Source organism: Salmo salar, chromosome 17, assembly GCF_965601325.2.
Source record: "Salmo salar chromosome 17, fSalSal1, whole genome shotgun sequence".
Taxonomy (NCBI): domain Eukaryota; kingdom Metazoa; phylum Chordata; class Actinopteri; order Salmoniformes; family Salmonidae; genus Salmo; species Salmo salar.
This window is the reverse complement of record NC_138307.1, coordinates 19,186,091-19,203,533: the sequence shown is the minus strand read 5'-3', so window position 1 is coordinate 19,203,533 and position 17,443 is coordinate 19,186,091. Positions and strand designations below refer to the sequence as shown.

Sequence of the window (17,443 nt, the reverse complement as noted above, 5' to 3'; positions counted from 1 at the left end):
TGTGTGTGTGTGTGTGTGTGTGTGTGTGTGTGTGTGTGTGTGTGTGTGTGTGTGTGAGAGAGAGAGAGACAGAGACATAGTCAGATAGATTAATAGAGAGAGAGAGGCCAGGGAAACCCCAGTGTGTGTGTGTGTGTGCGCCTGCATGCGTACGTGTGTGTGTGTGTGTGTGAGAGAGAGACAGAGACATAGTCAGATAGATTAATAGAGAGAGAGAGAGGCCAGGGAAACCCCAGTGTGTGTGTGTGTGTGTGTGTGTGTGTGTGTGTGTGGTGTGTGTGTGTGTGTGTGTGTGTGTGTGTGTGAGAGAGAGAGAGAGAGAGAGAGAGAGGCCAGGGAAACCCCAGTGTGTGTGTGTGTGTGTGTGTGTGGTGAGAGAGAGAGAGAGAGAGAGAGACAGAGACATAGTCAGATAGATTAATAGAGAGAGAGAGGCCAGGGAAACCCCAGTGTGTGTGTGTGTGTGTGTGTGTGTGTGTGTGTGTGTGTGTGTGTGTGTGTGTGTGTGTGTGTGTGTGTGTGTGTGTGTGTGTGTGTGTGTGTGTGTGTGTGTGTGTGTGTGTGTGTGTGTGAGAGAGAGAGAGAGACAGAGACATAGTCAGATAGATTAATAGAGAGAGAGAGGCCAGGGAAACCCCAGTGTGTGTGTGTGTGAGAGAGAGAGAGAGAGAGACATAGTCAGATAGATTAATAGAGAGAGAGAGGCCAGGGAAACCCCAGTGTGTGTGTGTGTGTGTGTGTGTGTCTGTGTGTGTGTGTGTGTGTGTGTGTGTGTGTGAGAGAGAGAGAGAGAGACAGAGACATAGTCAGATAGATTAATAGAGAGAGAGAGGCCAGGGAAACCCCAGTGTGTGTGTGTGTGTGTGTGTGTGTGTGTGTGTGAGAGACAGAGACATAGTCAGATAGATTAATAGAGAGAGAGTGGCCAGGGAAACCCCAGTGTGTGTGACGTCACTGTGTAGGAGTGGGTCCAGGCCAGGGCTCAGGGTGGTTAGCTGCGTGGGTGTTGTAGTTTTAGGAAACTCCCAATGCCAGGAAGGAACTGACAGATTCCACTGGACCAGCTCACAGCTCCCAACTCAACGCCCCAGGGAATGGACTTGCTCCACCCCACCTCACCCAGTCCCAACATCGATAGGTGAAGGATGGCACATCTCTGTCTCCTCCCAACCAATGAGAGAGGGAGGGGAAGGCTATGCCAACTTAGTGTAATCATAACGTAGTGAAGGATGTCTCCCCTTCATCTCAACCAAACCAAGTGTGATGGCAAAGGGCTACTCTATTTAATCTATCTAAAGGAAAGAAAACACAGAAAGGAAGGAGGAAGAGAAGAAATCTAGCTCCAGGTAAGAAAAACTTTCATGGGAGTTGATTCAGGACTGGACTTGGCTTGAAGTAGGTTATCAGTCAAACTGTTCTGGACTGGGAAGTATTTTGCGGACCATATCAGGAGCACTAGAAGTTCCCTACAAAGTAAGGAACAGTTTGTTCTGGTGGGTAAGCAAGGGTAGCTCCCCCTCTCTCTCGTTCTGCTACTGTAGCGTTGTTGACATGGCCTCGTAAATAGCTGTGGTCAGAGAACCTCTCCATGTGTCACTGTGGAACCCCCCACCAACTTACACCCTGCTGTGCTGATGTTCAGAAGCTGCTCCCGGTGACCCGATATCACATGTTCCTCTAAGCAGCTGTTGAAAGAGAAGGGTCTTTTTGAGATGTAGAGGGGGGGTGTGTGTGTGTGTGTGTGTGTGTGTGTGTGTGTGTGTGTTTGTTTGTTTGTTTGTTTCAATATGGTCCTGAAAATATTCAGGAGAAGTTTATTGGAGAACAAAGATGATGCAAGGTATTGTAATCAAAATGAACCTGAGTTTCTGGTTTCAAATTGGGCCTCATATTTTTTTTAATATGCCTCTTGATCTTATGCCGTCCTTCATCATCAGACATGTTCAAGTTTAGAGCTGTTGTGAGACCAGATGTTGAGGAATTGGTTGGTGGAGTGATTGGTCCAGGAAATGGGTGCTGGAGGTTGCCAGGGACTCCTGCCAAAGTTGAGAGGTGGCTATTAGCATAAATGCTGGCCTTAAACCAAGAGTGATGAAACCAAACCATCTGCATGGGAGAACATCTGAGGATTATACACAGCATGCTGTTACGACATCGATGCATAAAAACAGTTACTCAGTGAGAAAATCACCTCAGCAAATGAAATGTGCTGTGTTCATATTGATAGACACAGGACATGTGAAATGACATACAGTGTATGTATAACATAGGAATTCTGGTGCTCTCACATACTGTAGATTCTGATATTGAAGAATCTGGGAATTCTGTCGTTGCCATGGCGAGTTCGTGCACTGTGTCTAGGAGATGTTCCACAGACGGTGGTGCGGGGGTCCCTGTCACGTCATGTAGGGTTGTGCTGCCTGACGCATCATGACAGGTCCTGGACTGGGATGCTTGGACCCCTAATGTACTTATACTAGACCAGAGACAGAGCCAGAGCCAGGGCTGTTATGGTGTGCTGGAGGCTCCATGTGTTTAGGGCTGGAAGGCCTGGATGTGTATGTATATACATATATGCACTCAACACTACTGTATTAGATAAAAAATATGCTGTGTTGACTTAAGCGTCCATTAAGTTGCCTCCTTGGAGGATGGAGTGAATTCTCTTTTCCATGGGGGACTAGCTGTCGTGGTCCAGTCCCAGGAAACAGTTAGGAGTCAGGCACAAGTCCCTGTGGTGTAAAAGTGACTGTGATGTTGGGTCATTTGTGAGGAGTTTTCAAAATCAGAAATGTGTTTGTTTCTCCTCTTTGTTTGCGCACCTATTTATAGCATGTATTCTTCTTCTCTCTTCCAGACGTTGTTCACACCCAAGGCCCCCTCGACGGCAGCCTGTATGCCCGAGTCCACAAGAAAGAGTCCCTCGATGGAGTGGTCACAATCAACGGCCTTCCCGTCCTCGACCACCCCCTAACCAACGCAGACCACACCCCCCAACACCCTGACCACACCCTCCCAAGTTCTGACCGCACCCTCCCGGTAGTGGGCCACGCCTCCCTGCCCGCGGTTGACCACGCCCTGTCGGTCAGCAGTGACTCTGGGAACTCGACAGCATCCGTCAAAACCGATCGCACCGATGACCACAGTCTGTTGCTGCATGGAGCGGTGAACACCAACCAGAACCACAACACGCCCAGTCAGCCCCCTCTCAGTCCCCAGGAGAAGAGAGAATTGGACCAGCTTCTGAGTGGCCTTGAGGCTCCCATGCTCCACCGCCAGACTTACCTGGCTACCTCCACCAGCCCCGGGGGGGGAGTTCGCCACCTTGTCCCAGCCCAGGTGCACGTCAGCGGGCATACCCGGCTCATTGCAGCCCCCTCCGCCGAAGAGCGCGAGACGGACATCTTGGACGACGAGCTGCACATCAGTCAGGAGGGTAACAGCGTGGACAGTCTGGGAACACTGTCGTCATTGGAGGGCCAGGCCACGCCCGCAGAGCTGTACTACCAATCACAGATACCCATCAACAGGCAGAACGACGGGCCATACCTAGAGAAGCTACGGGAGATGCCGGTGCACCGGGTACGGACTTCTACGTCGGCACAGGAGCGGATCATGGACTCCAGTTCACCCCAGGAGGAGGAGTACTCTCCTAACAGTTACCAGAACGGGAGTATGCAGCGTTCCCAGTCCTTCGGGACCCCCGAGCCTGGAGGCCCCAAGCTGCCCAGGGCCCCTGAGAGGAGCACCAGTAGCAGGGAGGCCGTCCAGAGGGGGCTGAACGCATGGCACCAGTACAGTCTGCCAGACGACCCGTTCGGTCCTCCCTTACAGAGCACCCACAGTCTGCCCCACTTCCCCCCCACCGCCTCTCAGCACGACATAGAGCAGTCGATCGAAGCCCTCGACATGCTGATGCTGGATCTGGACCCACACACAGGACAGGTGCCCAAGTCCTACAGCGCCCCCTCTGGTGAGAACAGTGTAGGAGGGCCAGCCCAGATCCCCTTCTCCCAATCTCTGGCCAGGCCGTCCTACCAGGCGGACTCAGCCATCCACGGCTATAACATTAACTACAATGCCTTCGGACAGCCTCTGAGGTCGATGGCTGGCCGGGTTTCAACATCGCCCGTCCAGAGTCCTGTGGCTGAGTCTCCCCTGTCATACCCCCCCCCGAGGTCTGCCTCGTACCAGCCCCACACCAACACCACTCCCATACACCCCCCCGAGCCCTACCACACGCGCCCAGCCCAGGGGCCTGGTTCCCCCCTCTACCCCTCTGACTCCGGACAGCTCCAGATGAAGCCCCTGAACTCGTACCCAGGTGGGACGGTGGTGTCCCACTCCCCAGACCGCAAGGGAGGGTCTCCCTATCATGGCTACAGCACCTCCTCCTCCCCCCTCCCCAACTCTTCCCCCCTTCTCAAGGAGCCAGAACCTGAGGAAGAGAACCTTAACCTGGAGGGCCTGGTGGCTCAACGCATCGCTGGTAAGTCACTACCGGATTGAGGATTAGATTGAATATCCCTGTTTAGTTTCACAATTTTCTTTCATTTTCATATTTCATGTTTCATTATGTCATTTTCAAAAGCAGAGGTATTCGCTGTCACAATACATAAAAGCAAAAAGACATTATAATGATGTCATATGTGCTTATGACAAGTATTATAATGCATTAGGAAAGTTGTACAACTGAAATGTGTCTCCCGCATTTAACCCAACCCCTCTGAATCAGAGAGGTGGGGAGGGCTGTCTTAATCCACATCCACGTCTTCGGCACTAAGGGAACAGTGGGTTAACTGCCTTGCTCAAGGGCAGAACGACAGATTTTTACCTTGTCAGCTCAGGGATTCGATTCAGCAACCTTACGGTTACTGGCCCACCGCTCTAACCACTAGGCTACCTGCCACTACTGCATCATAACACCTTATAACTGTTACCAAACATTCGTTAGCAGGGATAGTTGCAAAGGACCTTGTTTTGACTGTCATCCTTACAGGCTCCGCTGCAGATTCACAATGAACGCTTTGTTCCAGAACATGCTGTGAACTATAAGAAGCACAGTCATAGTCTAATGCAGTATATCAACGGCATTCTATCACCACTGGCTTATTCAGTGATGTGCACTGTTTACATGTACTCTAACATATCTAATTCTAGATTGGAAATAGAAGCTACTGTTTCACGTCCCCAGCTTTGTCTAACCTTGGTAATAGGTGGAATCGTCATGGCATTGAGCTAGCTAGATAGAAAGTCTTCCTTGTGCAGGACAGATATGGTGTGAAAACCTACGGTGAGCTCTGAGCTGTGTCCTACAGCAAGGGGAGAGTTGGACACCATGGAGATGTGATATAAGGTGGTAAGAATAGACATGCTGGTTGAGTTCTCAGCTACCATGCATTTTCCACATGCACGTCCCGCCACATATGGAAGCGTATGGTATGGTTCTCACAGATACCACCAAGTGGGCTTATTTGGTAGTTGCCTTTGTCTTTCTACTGCGGATGTTGATTTGGTGTTTGGTATTTTATTAGGATCCCCATTAGCTGTTGTGAAAGCAGCAGCTAGTCTTCCCGGGGTCCATTAGCTTCCCGGGGTCCATTAGCTGTTGTGAAAGCAGCAGCTAGTCTTCCCGGGGTCCACACAGAACATGAAACATAACATTATACTGATGTATGGTGAAGCAGCGTTTCTCAATCCCTTTCTGGGGGATTCCAGAAAGTGCGCATTTTGGTTCTATCCCTGCTCTAATTTCTCTCATATCTCATTTTAACTTCCATCTTTCTTCTGTTTGTTAATGACTTCACAGAATAAAATGTTCATTTTCCTTTATTCATTTTTTTCTCTCTGTCTTTTGTTGTTTCTGTCTCTTGTTCTGTCCATCCATTCCTCTGCTCTGTTGGACCACCCTTCACGCCATTGCATCTGCCTCTGCACCTCCTTCCTCCTCCTCCTCCTCTTCCTCCACCTGCTCCACCTCCTCCTCTGCCTCCTATCCACCACCCCCACTGTGAGCAGAGTACAACGCTCGTATTCAGGGCATCAACGAAAGCATTTCCACTACGCCACAATCTGACCGCCATCGCTCTTATTCTTTCTCTGGTTTGTCCTCTCTCTCTCTCTCTCTCTCTCTCTCTCACACACTTGCTCCCTCTCTCACTTGCTCCCTCTCTCTCTCTCTCTCACTTGCCTCTCTCTCTCTCTCTCTCTCTCTCTCTCTCTCTCTCTCTCCCTCACTTGCTCCCTCTCTCTCTCTCCTCTCTCTCTCTCTCTTGTGACAACATTCCTCTTAAAATAAGTAAATACATATTTTAAGGTTGGAATGATGTATGAAACCTGGAATGTACAGTGTAGATACACTGTGAAACTTATTTCCAGGTCCACATTTTAGATCCACCCTAAAGTTATCGTTCTTCCTAAATACATTCCTGAAACTGATGGAAAGCCTTTGGGAATTCCTGACGCTGTTGTTGGCGTTCCAGGGATGCGTTCCCGTGGGATGATGCCGGAGGAGACTCAGGAGACCGTCCGCCGTCGGACCACTAGCGAGGGGCACTACCAGAGTGGCAATGTGGACCCTCCAGCCCACACGGGGCCGCTGGTGCGCTCCCCTGTCCACTCGTCAGACTTCCACATCCTCAACCCTGGAGGAAGACCCAGAGAGGTAGAGTACATACCCCTATCCAGCCACAGGCAGCAAGCTCTCTCTAGTCTTTATCAGCTTAACATTTTCTTCCATTCATTGAATAGTTCATTGTTTCGCTGTAAGAGTAACCATGTCTGTTGTGTGTGTGTGTGTGTGTGTGTGTGTGTGTGTGTGTGTGTGTGTGTGTGTGTGTGTGTGTGTGTGTGTGTGTGTGTGTGTGTGTGTGTGTGTCTATGTGGACTTTGTGTTGGTGTGTGTGTGTGTTTGTTATGTGTCTCTATCTCTGTCCGTATTTGTATCTGTGTGTTATTTTCTGTCCTCATGTGTGTACTTCCTGTCTGTGCCTGTTTGCATTACCTCTATGTGTGTATTGTCCTTGTCCGCGTGTATTTTCTGGCTCCTTCTGTGTCTGTGGGTGGGCGTGTGTTATGTCGTGTGTTGTGTGTGTGTTGTGTGTGTGCTGTGTCCCCTCCTTCCAGGGCCCCATGCACAGCTACCGCGAGGCGTATGGGGATGATGATGCTGACGGTCGGGCTGCTGTCAGTCCTATGTTCAGCAGTGGTGGTGAGGCCCACCCCCTGACCCCTACCTTCCCTGTCTCACCTCAGACCCCTTACTTCAACATGTGTAAGTTCACCTCCCTGCAGACAGAGGGCGCCAGTAGACCTTACTCCATCGCCACAGTTAGTCAATCATAATTATACGACTGCAATAAACGTTAAGTATGTGGTATCTTTCATACTTGCAGTTGCAGCCTAAAGTGGTTCACAATAAGTGGTTGTAGAAGGGGGCCCAGTTCCAATACTTTTAAGATGCATCCTTCTTTACTGCCTTCTTATAAGGGAGGAACGATGCGTTCTAACATTATTTGGACAGGGCCAGAGAAAGTCACTGCTGTTACTGTATATTTCAGTTGTTGGTGTTTTGATTGAGACTAAATCGGTGGCGGTGGGTTTCCTAAATTAATTCAATAACACCTTTCTTTCTCTTGTAGAGATTATTCAATGGTAAACGAATACTAAAACGAATTTCCTCTGTGAAAGAAATTATGAGAGAGACTGGGAATAAAAATGAAAAATGACATTTTAATCATTTAGCAGGCACACTGATCCAGAGCGACTTGAATGCATAAAACGTTTAACTTTTTCATACTGTTCCTCTGTGGGAGTCAAACCCACAACCCTGGCAAGTTACATGCTCTACCAACTGAGCCACACAGGAATAGATAGAAGATAATAATGTATTTTAGTTTCAACACTTAACCCATGACCTATAAATCATGTCAGGTTAGACAGTAGATTGCTTCTTGGCACCGTAGAGATACCATAGAGATAAATACTGTATCTATCTGTATTTATCTTAATGCTTGACACATGATCATTTCAATAGACAGACTGCTTTTGGACTCATTTGGGACCAACCAGGGTTAGGGCTCCCTATTCCTGCAGTGGTCACCGCCACACTGTAGTTGAAGTAAGGACCCGCTTTGAGCCCCCAGAGACCCCCAGATACCCCCCTCCGTCTACCCCCTTTACCCTGCCCCACTACCCCTGCTCTGGCCCCTGCCTGCCCTCTCTGGAGGCACTATCTTTCAAACAGACAGACAAAGAATTGATGTGGGATTCTTTGGTAAGTGGAGGATGCATGTAATTTTCAGATTACTGCTCAGTGTCCAGTCCACCACGCCAACCCTAGCCAAACCCTTTTCCACCGGTGGCAAACTGATGGAATTTCAATTCACTTCATGAATTGACTGAATAAAAAAATGGATTGGACCCCAATCCTGGCATGTAGTCATTGTGTCTGTCTCCTTGGATATACAGTACTACTATGTAGTTACTAGATGTACTGTTCAGGATGCCATTGGTTCCCTCTCCGTGTCACCAGTCCCTCAGTGAACTGTTCTGTGTTGGTTTGCTTTCTGCATGCCGTGTCCCAACTCTTGCATGGCCAGGGCACGTTGTACTGTGTCTCCATTCACCATCCTGGTTGTCCTGTTGTTGTAGTTTGTTGGTTGTTTGGATCTGACACTACGTATTCAGCTCAGATCTTCTGTAGGCTTAGCACTTACAGTTTGGTTTGGTCTCTCTCTTTCTCTCGTTATCTATCATTTCTCTCTCTCTCTTTCTTTCTCCCTCTACCGCACTTTCTATCTATCTCTTTCTCGCTCTTTCTTTCTGTTTCTTGCTCTCGCCCTCTTTCTCGCTCTCACCCTCTTTCTCACTCTCACTCTCTCTCTCTCTCTTTCTGTTTCTCTCTCTCTGTTTCTCTCGCTCTCTCGCTCTGTTTCTCTCACTCTCTCGCTGTTTCTCTCACTCTCTCTGTTTCTCTTGCTCTGTTTCTCTCACTCTCTTTCTCTCGCTCTCTTTCTGTTTCTCTCTCTCTTTCTGTTTCTCTCTCTCTGTTTCTCTCACTCTGTTTCTCTCACTCTCTCTGTTTCTCTTGCTCTGTTTCTCACCCTCTCTCGCTCTCTTTCTGTTTCTCTCGTTCTCTCGCTCTCTCTCTGTTTCTCTCGCTCTCTCTCTGTTTCTCCCGCTCTCTTTCTGTTTCTCTCTCTCTTTCTGTTTCTCTCTCTCTGTTTCTCTCACTCTGTTTCTCTCACTCTCTCTGTTTCTCTTGCTCTGTTTCTCACCCTCTCTCGCTCTCTTTCTGTTTCTCTCGTTCTCTCGCTCTCTCTCTGTTTCTCTCGCTCTCTCTCTGTTTCTCCCGCTCTCTTTCTGTTTCTCTCTCTCTTTCTGTTTCTCTCTCTCTGTTTCTCTCACTCTGTTTCTCTCACTCTCTCTGTTTCTCTTGCTCTGTTTCTCACCCTCTCTCGCTCTCTCTGTTTCTCTCGCTCTCTCTGTTTCTCTCGCTCTCTCTGTTTCTCTTGCGCTCTCTGTTTCTCTTGCGCTCTCTGTTTCTCTTGCTCTCTCTGTTTCTCTCGCTCTCTCTGTTTCTCTCGCTCTCTCTGTTTCTCTCGCTCTCTCTCTGTTTCTCTTGCGCTCTCTGTTTCTCTTGCTCTCTCTGTTTCTCTCGCTCTCTCTGTTTCTCTCGCTCTCTCTAGCCCGTTCTCCTCCAGGCTTGGCCAAAACCCCTCTCTCTGCTTTAGGACTGAAGCCCCACCATCCAGCAGACATTCTCCATGGTGGATCAGGTCAGAACACACACACACACACAAACGCACACACAAACACACACACACACACAAACACACACACACATACACACACACACACACACACACACACATATACACACACACACACACACACACACACACACACACACACACACACACACACACACCACACAAACGCACACACAAACACACAAACACACACACACACATACACACAAACGCACACACAAACGCACACACACAAACACACACACACAAACACACACACACACACACACACACAAACACACACAAACACACACACACACAAACACACACACAAACACACACACACACACACACACACACACACACACACACACACACACACACACACACAAACACACAAACACACACACACACACAAACAATCCATGGTGGATCAGATCAGAACACAAACACACACACAACCTTTTCCCATCTAGGTTTTCTTAGTCCCCCAATTGCTTCTACACACCTGCAAACTTTGGTCTCTTGCTTCTCTTTCAACGGTTTCCTCCTCCTCTTTTTCTCACCTCTCCCTCAATCACCGACTGTTTCTTCTTCTACTTATTCTTTCTGTTCTGTCAGACTGTGAATCTGTAAGCGATGAGGAGCAAGGTAAGGGCGTTTCTGTGGCAACACGTGGCATCAACCTCTCATCCCCGTCACACAGAGTACCCATAATCCTTTGTGTTCGGCCATGTTTGAAAACCCCCCGTTTTGACCGGAGGATCTTGTTATGGCGTCTCGGTTTTGCTCTACCTTCTGCTGTTTGTTTCTAGAGGAATAACACAGTCCCACTATACAGGCTGCAACCGCAAACATTCTGTTTTGATTGTCTATCAGTGGTTAAGTCCTGCCTCTTCTCGAATTTCATTGGGTGCCCAATGCGTCCCAATTGTTTTGGCCAGCCCAGAAGTTTCTGAAAGGTGAAGAAAAAGTTCAGGTTAAAGTAAGAAATTTGTTAAGGTGGGAGATAAGGTTACAGTAGGTTAGGTATCATGTCTATATTTGGTTGTTAGCCTGTTGAGTGGGCCTGTTTAATGCCTCCATCTCTCAACTTTGCATCTGTGTTAATCCCACTTTGAGTCTCCCTCAGGATGTTTCTTTTCTTTTTTTACCGTTTTGGGAATGACCTCACCAGGTTTCATTTCTGTCGGCCCCCCTCATAACAGCATCCCTTTGACTTCCTGTTTAGCCTGCCAATAACAGTGTAATAATAATATATGTGTGTGTGTGTTTTCACTACAGACGGCCATGGTTATGGTGGACACCCCTTTAATGATCCTATATCTTCCAGTAGTCCCATCCACAGGCCAGACGGGTGAGTACTGTACTGTTCCTGGGGCACAGAGTTTGGAGAACCCAGGGAAAACTCTTGAAATAAGAGGAATAAACATAGTCCTAGGTTACAGCTCAGTGTTTCTCTCTCTCTGCAGCATGAGGATGACTTCCTCCATTCGGCTCCAGGCTGACTCCGGCTTCCACTCCCACCCCTTGGAGAGCGCCCAGCACACCCCCGTTCCGTCCTACGGCCCCCACTCCCCTGAGGGATCCCAGGTCAGCGTCGTGGGCCCCCTCCACACCGTCCCCGGAAGCCCCAACACACTCCACCGCACGGTGGCCACCAACACCCCACCAAGCCCCGCCCTCCAGTGCCGCCTGGCTAACCAGGCCAGCCCGGGTCTGGCTCGTCACCCCACACCGCCCAATGGAAACAGGGTGCAAGTCCCCGGCAGCCCTGTGATCCCCGCAAGAGGCTCCAGAACCGCCGCCGTCCCTGCTAGCCCTTTGATGGGGCGCCACCCGATGGCCAGTGGCCACACTACGCCCGATGACAGACAGGGGGCACCACCCACGCCCTCCTTCCCAGTGTCGCCCCAGCCGATGCTTCCAGAGAAGAGGCGGATGCCCAGTGGAGAGAGGTCCAATGGGGGGCTGTCGTATGGGACTCTGGATGGGAAGACCACCACACCCACCTTACCCAGTGGAGGCAGCACGCCCAGTGTGTCCACCTCTCACACCCTACCCGACCTCTCCAAATTCTCCATCTACGGTGAGAGAGGAGGTCCAATCCTAAATAGCATCTAGCCCTAGTCTCTGCCATGTTCTTTATAGCTATTCAATCAATTCAGATCTAGCCAAGTGAGAGGTCATACTCAATCATGCACAGCAGAAACTGTACAGTCAATCAGTGCTTATTTTGATGGATGAAAGTCTCAGAATCATCCCTATTTCATTGCTTTGACCTTTGTCACTACTTGTACAGACCAGAGTCCAGACATCAGGCTGAATGTGAAGTTTGTCCAGGACACGTCTAAGTTGTGGTACAAGCCAGACATCTCCAGAGAGCAGGCCATCAGTCTGCTGAGAGACAGGGAGCCAGGGGCCTTCGTCATCAGGGACAGTCACTCCTTCAGAGGGGCCTACGGCCTGGCCATGAAGGTGGCCTGCCCACCTCCCACCGCCCAGGCCAATAAGAAAGGTACAGTAGATCTTTAATCTTAGTCGCAGGTCTAGGATCAGATCACCCTAACCCGAATCCCAATCTTAATCATTAGGAGTGAAAACACAAAAACAGACCTTTGATCAGAGACCTTTGATTAAAGGATGTGTTTACTGTTTTGCTTTTTGTCAGTTGGTGACATCACGAGCGAGCTGGTGAGGCACTTCCTGATTGAGACGAGCCCCAAAGGCGTGCGTCTGAAGGGCTGTCCCAACGAGCCCTACTTTGGTGAGTTCCAAACATCCATATTCAACATAGAACTCGTTCATTAGCCCTCCAGCAAGTCAGTACACTTGCTAATCATGTGTATGTGTGCAGGATGTCTGTCCGCCCTGGTGTACCAACACTCGATGACTCCTCTGGCCCTGCCCTGCAAGCTGATGATCCCCAGCAAAGATCCCAATGAGGAGGCCCTGGAGCTGGACACTCCCACTGACACAGTGGCCGAGCTGGTGAAACAAGGAGCAGGTGAGGACAAACTGCACCCTGCATTATTCAGCCCATTCTCTTTCATTTGATCATCAATCCATCTACATTCCAAGCCATCTATTACAACAGTAGATACATATAACAACAATCGAATAATAATCGGCCAAATTCTGTTTTACTTTTAAACTGTAGTTACTATGTAATTACTATGCAGTTACACAAATACATAGTTTTCATGTACTACAGTGGTTTTGTTTCTCCTCTCATGCTCGGATACCCTGTTATGTTGCAGTAGCACAGCAACAAGTCCCCGAGGAGGCCCATGGTAAATACTGGACTGTGTTTTTGGGTTCTATTTTGGCATTATTAACCCCCTTGTCCCCACACTCCCCAGACTGATATTTCAGCTCTGCATGGTCACCACAGAAGCTTCCCTCTCACTACCATGCCATGCCTGCCTTAGTCACATCTTTGCTTGTCATGGTGTGTTTCTATAGCACTCTTCTTCAGGTCTTATGCACGGCAGCTGTTGTGAGGTTTGAAACATTGTCTTCTGGATTGGACGTGTGTTCTCTTCTCTTTGGTAGAGATAGCATAGCATGGCACTACCTACCGACAAATGCATGGAGTGAGCATTCTGATCGAAGAAGAAAGGAAGATATGGAGCCACTAATATACAGCCAGCTGTTGCCTCGATCTGTTTTTCAACACTTATCCACAACATGTTTAAATGATTGCACTAATTGTTGGTAGTTGAACTCCTTCACTGCTTCATTTTCATCAGTGACTGATTATGCACCATTTTTTTTGTTGTTCTCTCCCAGCATGCAATGTTCTTTACATCAGCTCTGTGGACATGGAGTCTCTGACCGGTCCTCAGGCCGTCGCCAAGGCAATCAGCGAAACGGTGGCCGTCAACCCGTTGCCCGCGGCAACAACCGTCCACTTCAAAGTGTCGTCGCAGGGCATCACCCTCACGGATAGCCAGAGGAAGTGAGTAGTAACCATGGAAACAGGAGCACCGTACACCCACAGTCAGAGCCATAGAAATCTGTCGGTATTCAGTCATTGATTCTGACTGCTATACTAGTATGTCAAACAGTTTTACTTGAATTGAGCTAGCTTGGTGACAAACTCTGAGATTTCCAACACTAACTCAGAGTTATCTCCTGCCCTAGGGTCTTCTTCCGAAGGCACTACCCAATCAACACTGTCACCTACTGTGACATTGACCCCCAGGACAGGAAGTAAGTGTTTGAGACCAGATCTTTCTGCTGTACTAAAGTAGTGAAAATAGTGCAAATGTAGCCTACATAGGGAAGATTTGTTGATTGTTCCTCCAAAATGTATTTGTCACATCTCGTCTTCACAGGTGGAGCAAGGAAGGAGGTGGAACGGCGAAGTAAGTCTCACAACTCAAATCCCTCTATTATACATAGAATAGGTCATTAACTAGATGGGACAAATAAGTCCCATGGTCCACATAGGCCTAGAAATAACTACATCAAATCATGAACCATCTCCTACATATTCAAACCAGGCTTTTATTTCTCTTCAAACTTCAGACTGTTTGGTTTCGTGGCACGTAAACAAGGGAGCACAACGGACAACGTCAGCCACCTGTTTGCCGAGTTGGACCCCGACCAGCCTGCTTCAGCCATCGTCAACTTCGTCTCCAAAGTCATGAAGCGATGAAACCAACGAACCCCCGACAGCCATTATTTTTTTATTTTATTTTTTCTTAATTTTTGATTGTGTTTCATTATTTTCTTCTGTTCTTTTTGTTGAGATATGTTCTTTTTGTTTTCTTCTGCGAGATTTTATGTTTGAAGGACTTGGAGGTAATCCAAGATGGCGTCAGAGGAAGTTGTGGCTGGAGTGGTGACAGTGACAACGTGGCTCGAGCTGGTGGAGGAAGATGGTTTCTTCCACAGGGTAACTGTGGAAGTCCAAGTGGAGAAGCTGTGTGCTAAACTAAGTATCAGTGGGAGAAAAGGACACTGACATGTATCAGGTTTTCAGATTGATTTACCAAAGGTAGCACTCAGAACAAGTATGTCATTATTCGATTTTCTCTTTTTTTCCTTCTTTTTTTTTACAATGGGACTGTTGAAATGAAACAGACAAAAACAAAAAGAACGATTTCTTCTTGAACTTTATTCTGTCTTCAGAAAAATAGTTTGCCTCAGTGGCTTCTTACTAAAGAATATTTAAGAAGACATTTTGCATGTTAGCTCGATCTTTAAGCTTGGTCCACTAAAGTCATTTGTGAACCCTCGAGTGGACATTTCCCAGGCCTGTTGTATGTTGTAAAGGGCTCAACAGCGAGAAAAATAAACTGTTCTCAACTTCACAGAGCAGATCAACCTTCTCATAAAACACATTGCTTATGTTAGGTCCAGACTTGACCAGTCGATCCTGGAGCGCACTGATTGATTTCAGATGTGGGAGATGGATTACTCTGGCCTGTGGAAAGGTAGCTGGTAAATCTACTGCTGTCACTCCTCCTGTCCACACAGTGGTGCCAATTATCCACGTTTGAACTCAATCCTGCTTGACTCAGACTGATCCTCACCTGCTGGCTGCTCACAGACACTGCTACTGAACACACTGGAAACAAACGCCAGGGACTGGTCCGAGCCCTGGGCCCTAGGCACTGTCCTGCATGTTTTAGTCCAACTGCACCCCCCTCCCTCTAAGCTACGTTCAACATCACCAAAATGGCCATTCTACGCTGTGTTCAATGAAGACTTTAACCCTAAGACAAGAAAACAGAGGTTGTTTGCCTTGTTAGAGACTGCATGATATTATAAACCATTTTTGGACTCTACTAAAGAGTCCTAAAAAGAAAAAAAGAACATGTAGACAGCCTTTTCTTGAAGTAGTTACTCGATGGTGAGATGCGATATTTTTTTATTTTCTTGTTCCATCTTGCAGCAGGGTTTCACTGTATCAAGCAAGGTTGTCTTTCATTTTTAACCAAAAGGGAATTTATCCTCTCACCAGATCGCATCTACATACCTTTAGACAAACGTAGAGGTTGTCACACTGTGTGTAAATGCCTGCTTCTCGAACACACACCACTCACCCATCTTCCATAAGCTAAGGAAAAACGATGTTGATATCAAATGTATATACATATACTACTTTGAAAGGTGACATAGCTAAAAAAAAATATTTATTTTTGTTGCTTTGTTCCTCCATGATAACTCATATATACATATATTGTACAGTCTACATAAAGAAGATTACCTTAAGGGTTGAGAAAAAAATACTTATTTTGGCTAATGATTTCAAAGTCGGGAGATTTTGAAAGGCTTTTGGATATATATGGTGTACATTACTCAGTACATGTATGTTTGTTGTAGCTCGTCATGTTTCTTCTTCGCGTTCTCAGAGATTGAGGTTAGGCATGTATGGGATGAAAGCATATGATTTTTACAGGAAAAATGCATGGACAAAACCGTCCGGGTGGTATACCAACATAATGTTCAAGTTTGTCTTAACCGCTGCCATAATACAGTGAATAATATCAGTTACATGGCAAATGTTGTTGCCAGTTTTAGGGTCAGCTCTTGAATATGGATTTACCATATTATGAAAATATGAAATGTTCTTAAAAAAAAAAGGAAACGTTTTTATAAGGGAAGCATGAGGACATTTAATTTAGAAGCCGACCTTAAATGCAATATGTAAACAACAACGTGCACCCCATCATAACGACATTATGATTTGCCAAAGATTCAAACACATAACTTCTATGGTGTCTACGTTTGCTTTTTTCCAAGGAAATTGTGATGCTAAGCCGAATGAATTCATAAATGTTCCTTCTGTTGCCAGTAAATATGCAGACCCACATACCGCTAACACCACCATTATATATGAACTTCCCTATTCTCTCTCTCTTCCTCTCCATTGTAACTGAATGGAGTTGGGACTATTGTCAGCCCGTTTAGAAATACCAAGCACTTACCAATGGAATACCACAACCATACAACAGATGCAGAGATGCAAACAATTACTTTTTATCATTTCATGTGAATATCAGTGTTGAAGGCAAAATGTTGTCTACAATTCTTCAAATCTCTTTTATTTGAGCTACTACGTGTAGCTATAGTCACCCCGATGTCCAAACCGTGGCCCTCTGTGGCCCTCCGTGGCCCTCTCAAAAGCAACATGATTTATTTATTCTCCTTATTTATTCTTTATTTGCCGGTATGTTTTTTTTTTTTCTCTAAGTCCTCAACATTTCAAGCTACATGACCCTGCGGTTGTCAGTCAGTGTTAACCAATGGAAAAGGAATGTCTTTTTGTGTGGAGGTGTGTGGAGGAGTTCAGTGTATAGACGGGACTTAATGAGTGTGTGAATGTACTACTAAGGATGTACAGAAGGGTCTTGTGTTTTTTTCTTCATTTGCATTATACTGTCATGGCTTACCTGTTCCTGAGGAGAAAAAAAACATTAAAGCAATACAAATCCGTTACAGTAAAACATACGGTGGTTTGAGCGTTCATTTTCTCACTCATTGTGTGTAGTCATCTTAATAACTGTGTCTCTATGGTAACACATCGCTTATGACCATAGCGTTATGTTTTGAATTGTATGATCTTTATGGCTATGACTATCTAGGTGTGCGTTCATAAATTAACTCTGGAGTGCCAGAGAGCGCTCTGGGCGTTCGTAAATTCAGTGCGTTGTCAGATTGTCCATTCATAAATTCTG

At 47.1% G+C, this 17,443-nt stretch overlaps 1 protein-coding gene across 22 annotated transcripts in view; it reads left to right on the top strand.

Moving 5' to 3' along the window:
* LOC106575599 (tensin-1) overlaps nucleotides 1-17,214 on the top strand; it is a 185,322-nt gene extending 168,108 nt beyond the window's left edge. For 14 of the 22 annotated variants that reach the window (XM_082963554.1, XM_082963550.1, XM_082963547.1 and 11 more), the window contains 16 exons: nucleotides 2,858-4,489; nucleotides 6,019-6,102; nucleotides 6,483-6,664; nucleotides 7,126-7,273; nucleotides 9,690-9,779; nucleotides 10,374-10,403; nucleotides 11,037-11,109; nucleotides 11,225-11,841; nucleotides 12,055-12,270; nucleotides 12,424-12,519; nucleotides 12,610-12,759; nucleotides 13,013-13,045; nucleotides 13,545-13,713; nucleotides 13,899-13,967; nucleotides 14,093-14,122; nucleotides 14,286-17,214. In XM_082963554.1, the coding sequence (XP_082819680.1) occupies nucleotides 2,858-4,489; nucleotides 6,019-6,102; nucleotides 6,483-6,664; nucleotides 7,126-7,273; nucleotides 9,690-9,779; nucleotides 10,374-10,403; nucleotides 11,037-11,109; nucleotides 11,225-11,841; nucleotides 12,055-12,270; nucleotides 12,424-12,519; nucleotides 12,610-12,759; nucleotides 13,013-13,045; nucleotides 13,545-13,713; nucleotides 13,899-13,967; nucleotides 14,093-14,122; nucleotides 14,286-14,415 (3,749 nt within the window). In that variant the 3' untranslated portion in view covers nucleotides 14,416-17,214. The remainder of the gene's footprint in view (nucleotides 1-2,857; nucleotides 4,490-6,018; nucleotides 6,103-6,482; nucleotides 6,665-7,125; nucleotides 7,274-9,689; nucleotides 9,780-10,373; nucleotides 10,404-11,036; nucleotides 11,110-11,224; nucleotides 11,842-12,054; nucleotides 12,271-12,423; nucleotides 12,520-12,609; nucleotides 12,760-13,012; nucleotides 13,046-13,544; nucleotides 13,714-13,898; nucleotides 13,968-14,092; nucleotides 14,123-14,285) is intronic. The other 8 variants (XM_082963555.1, XM_082963548.1, XM_082963552.1 and 5 more) reach the window with 8 other exon arrangements.
* The last annotated feature ends 229 nt before the right edge of the window (nucleotides 17,215-17,443 follow it).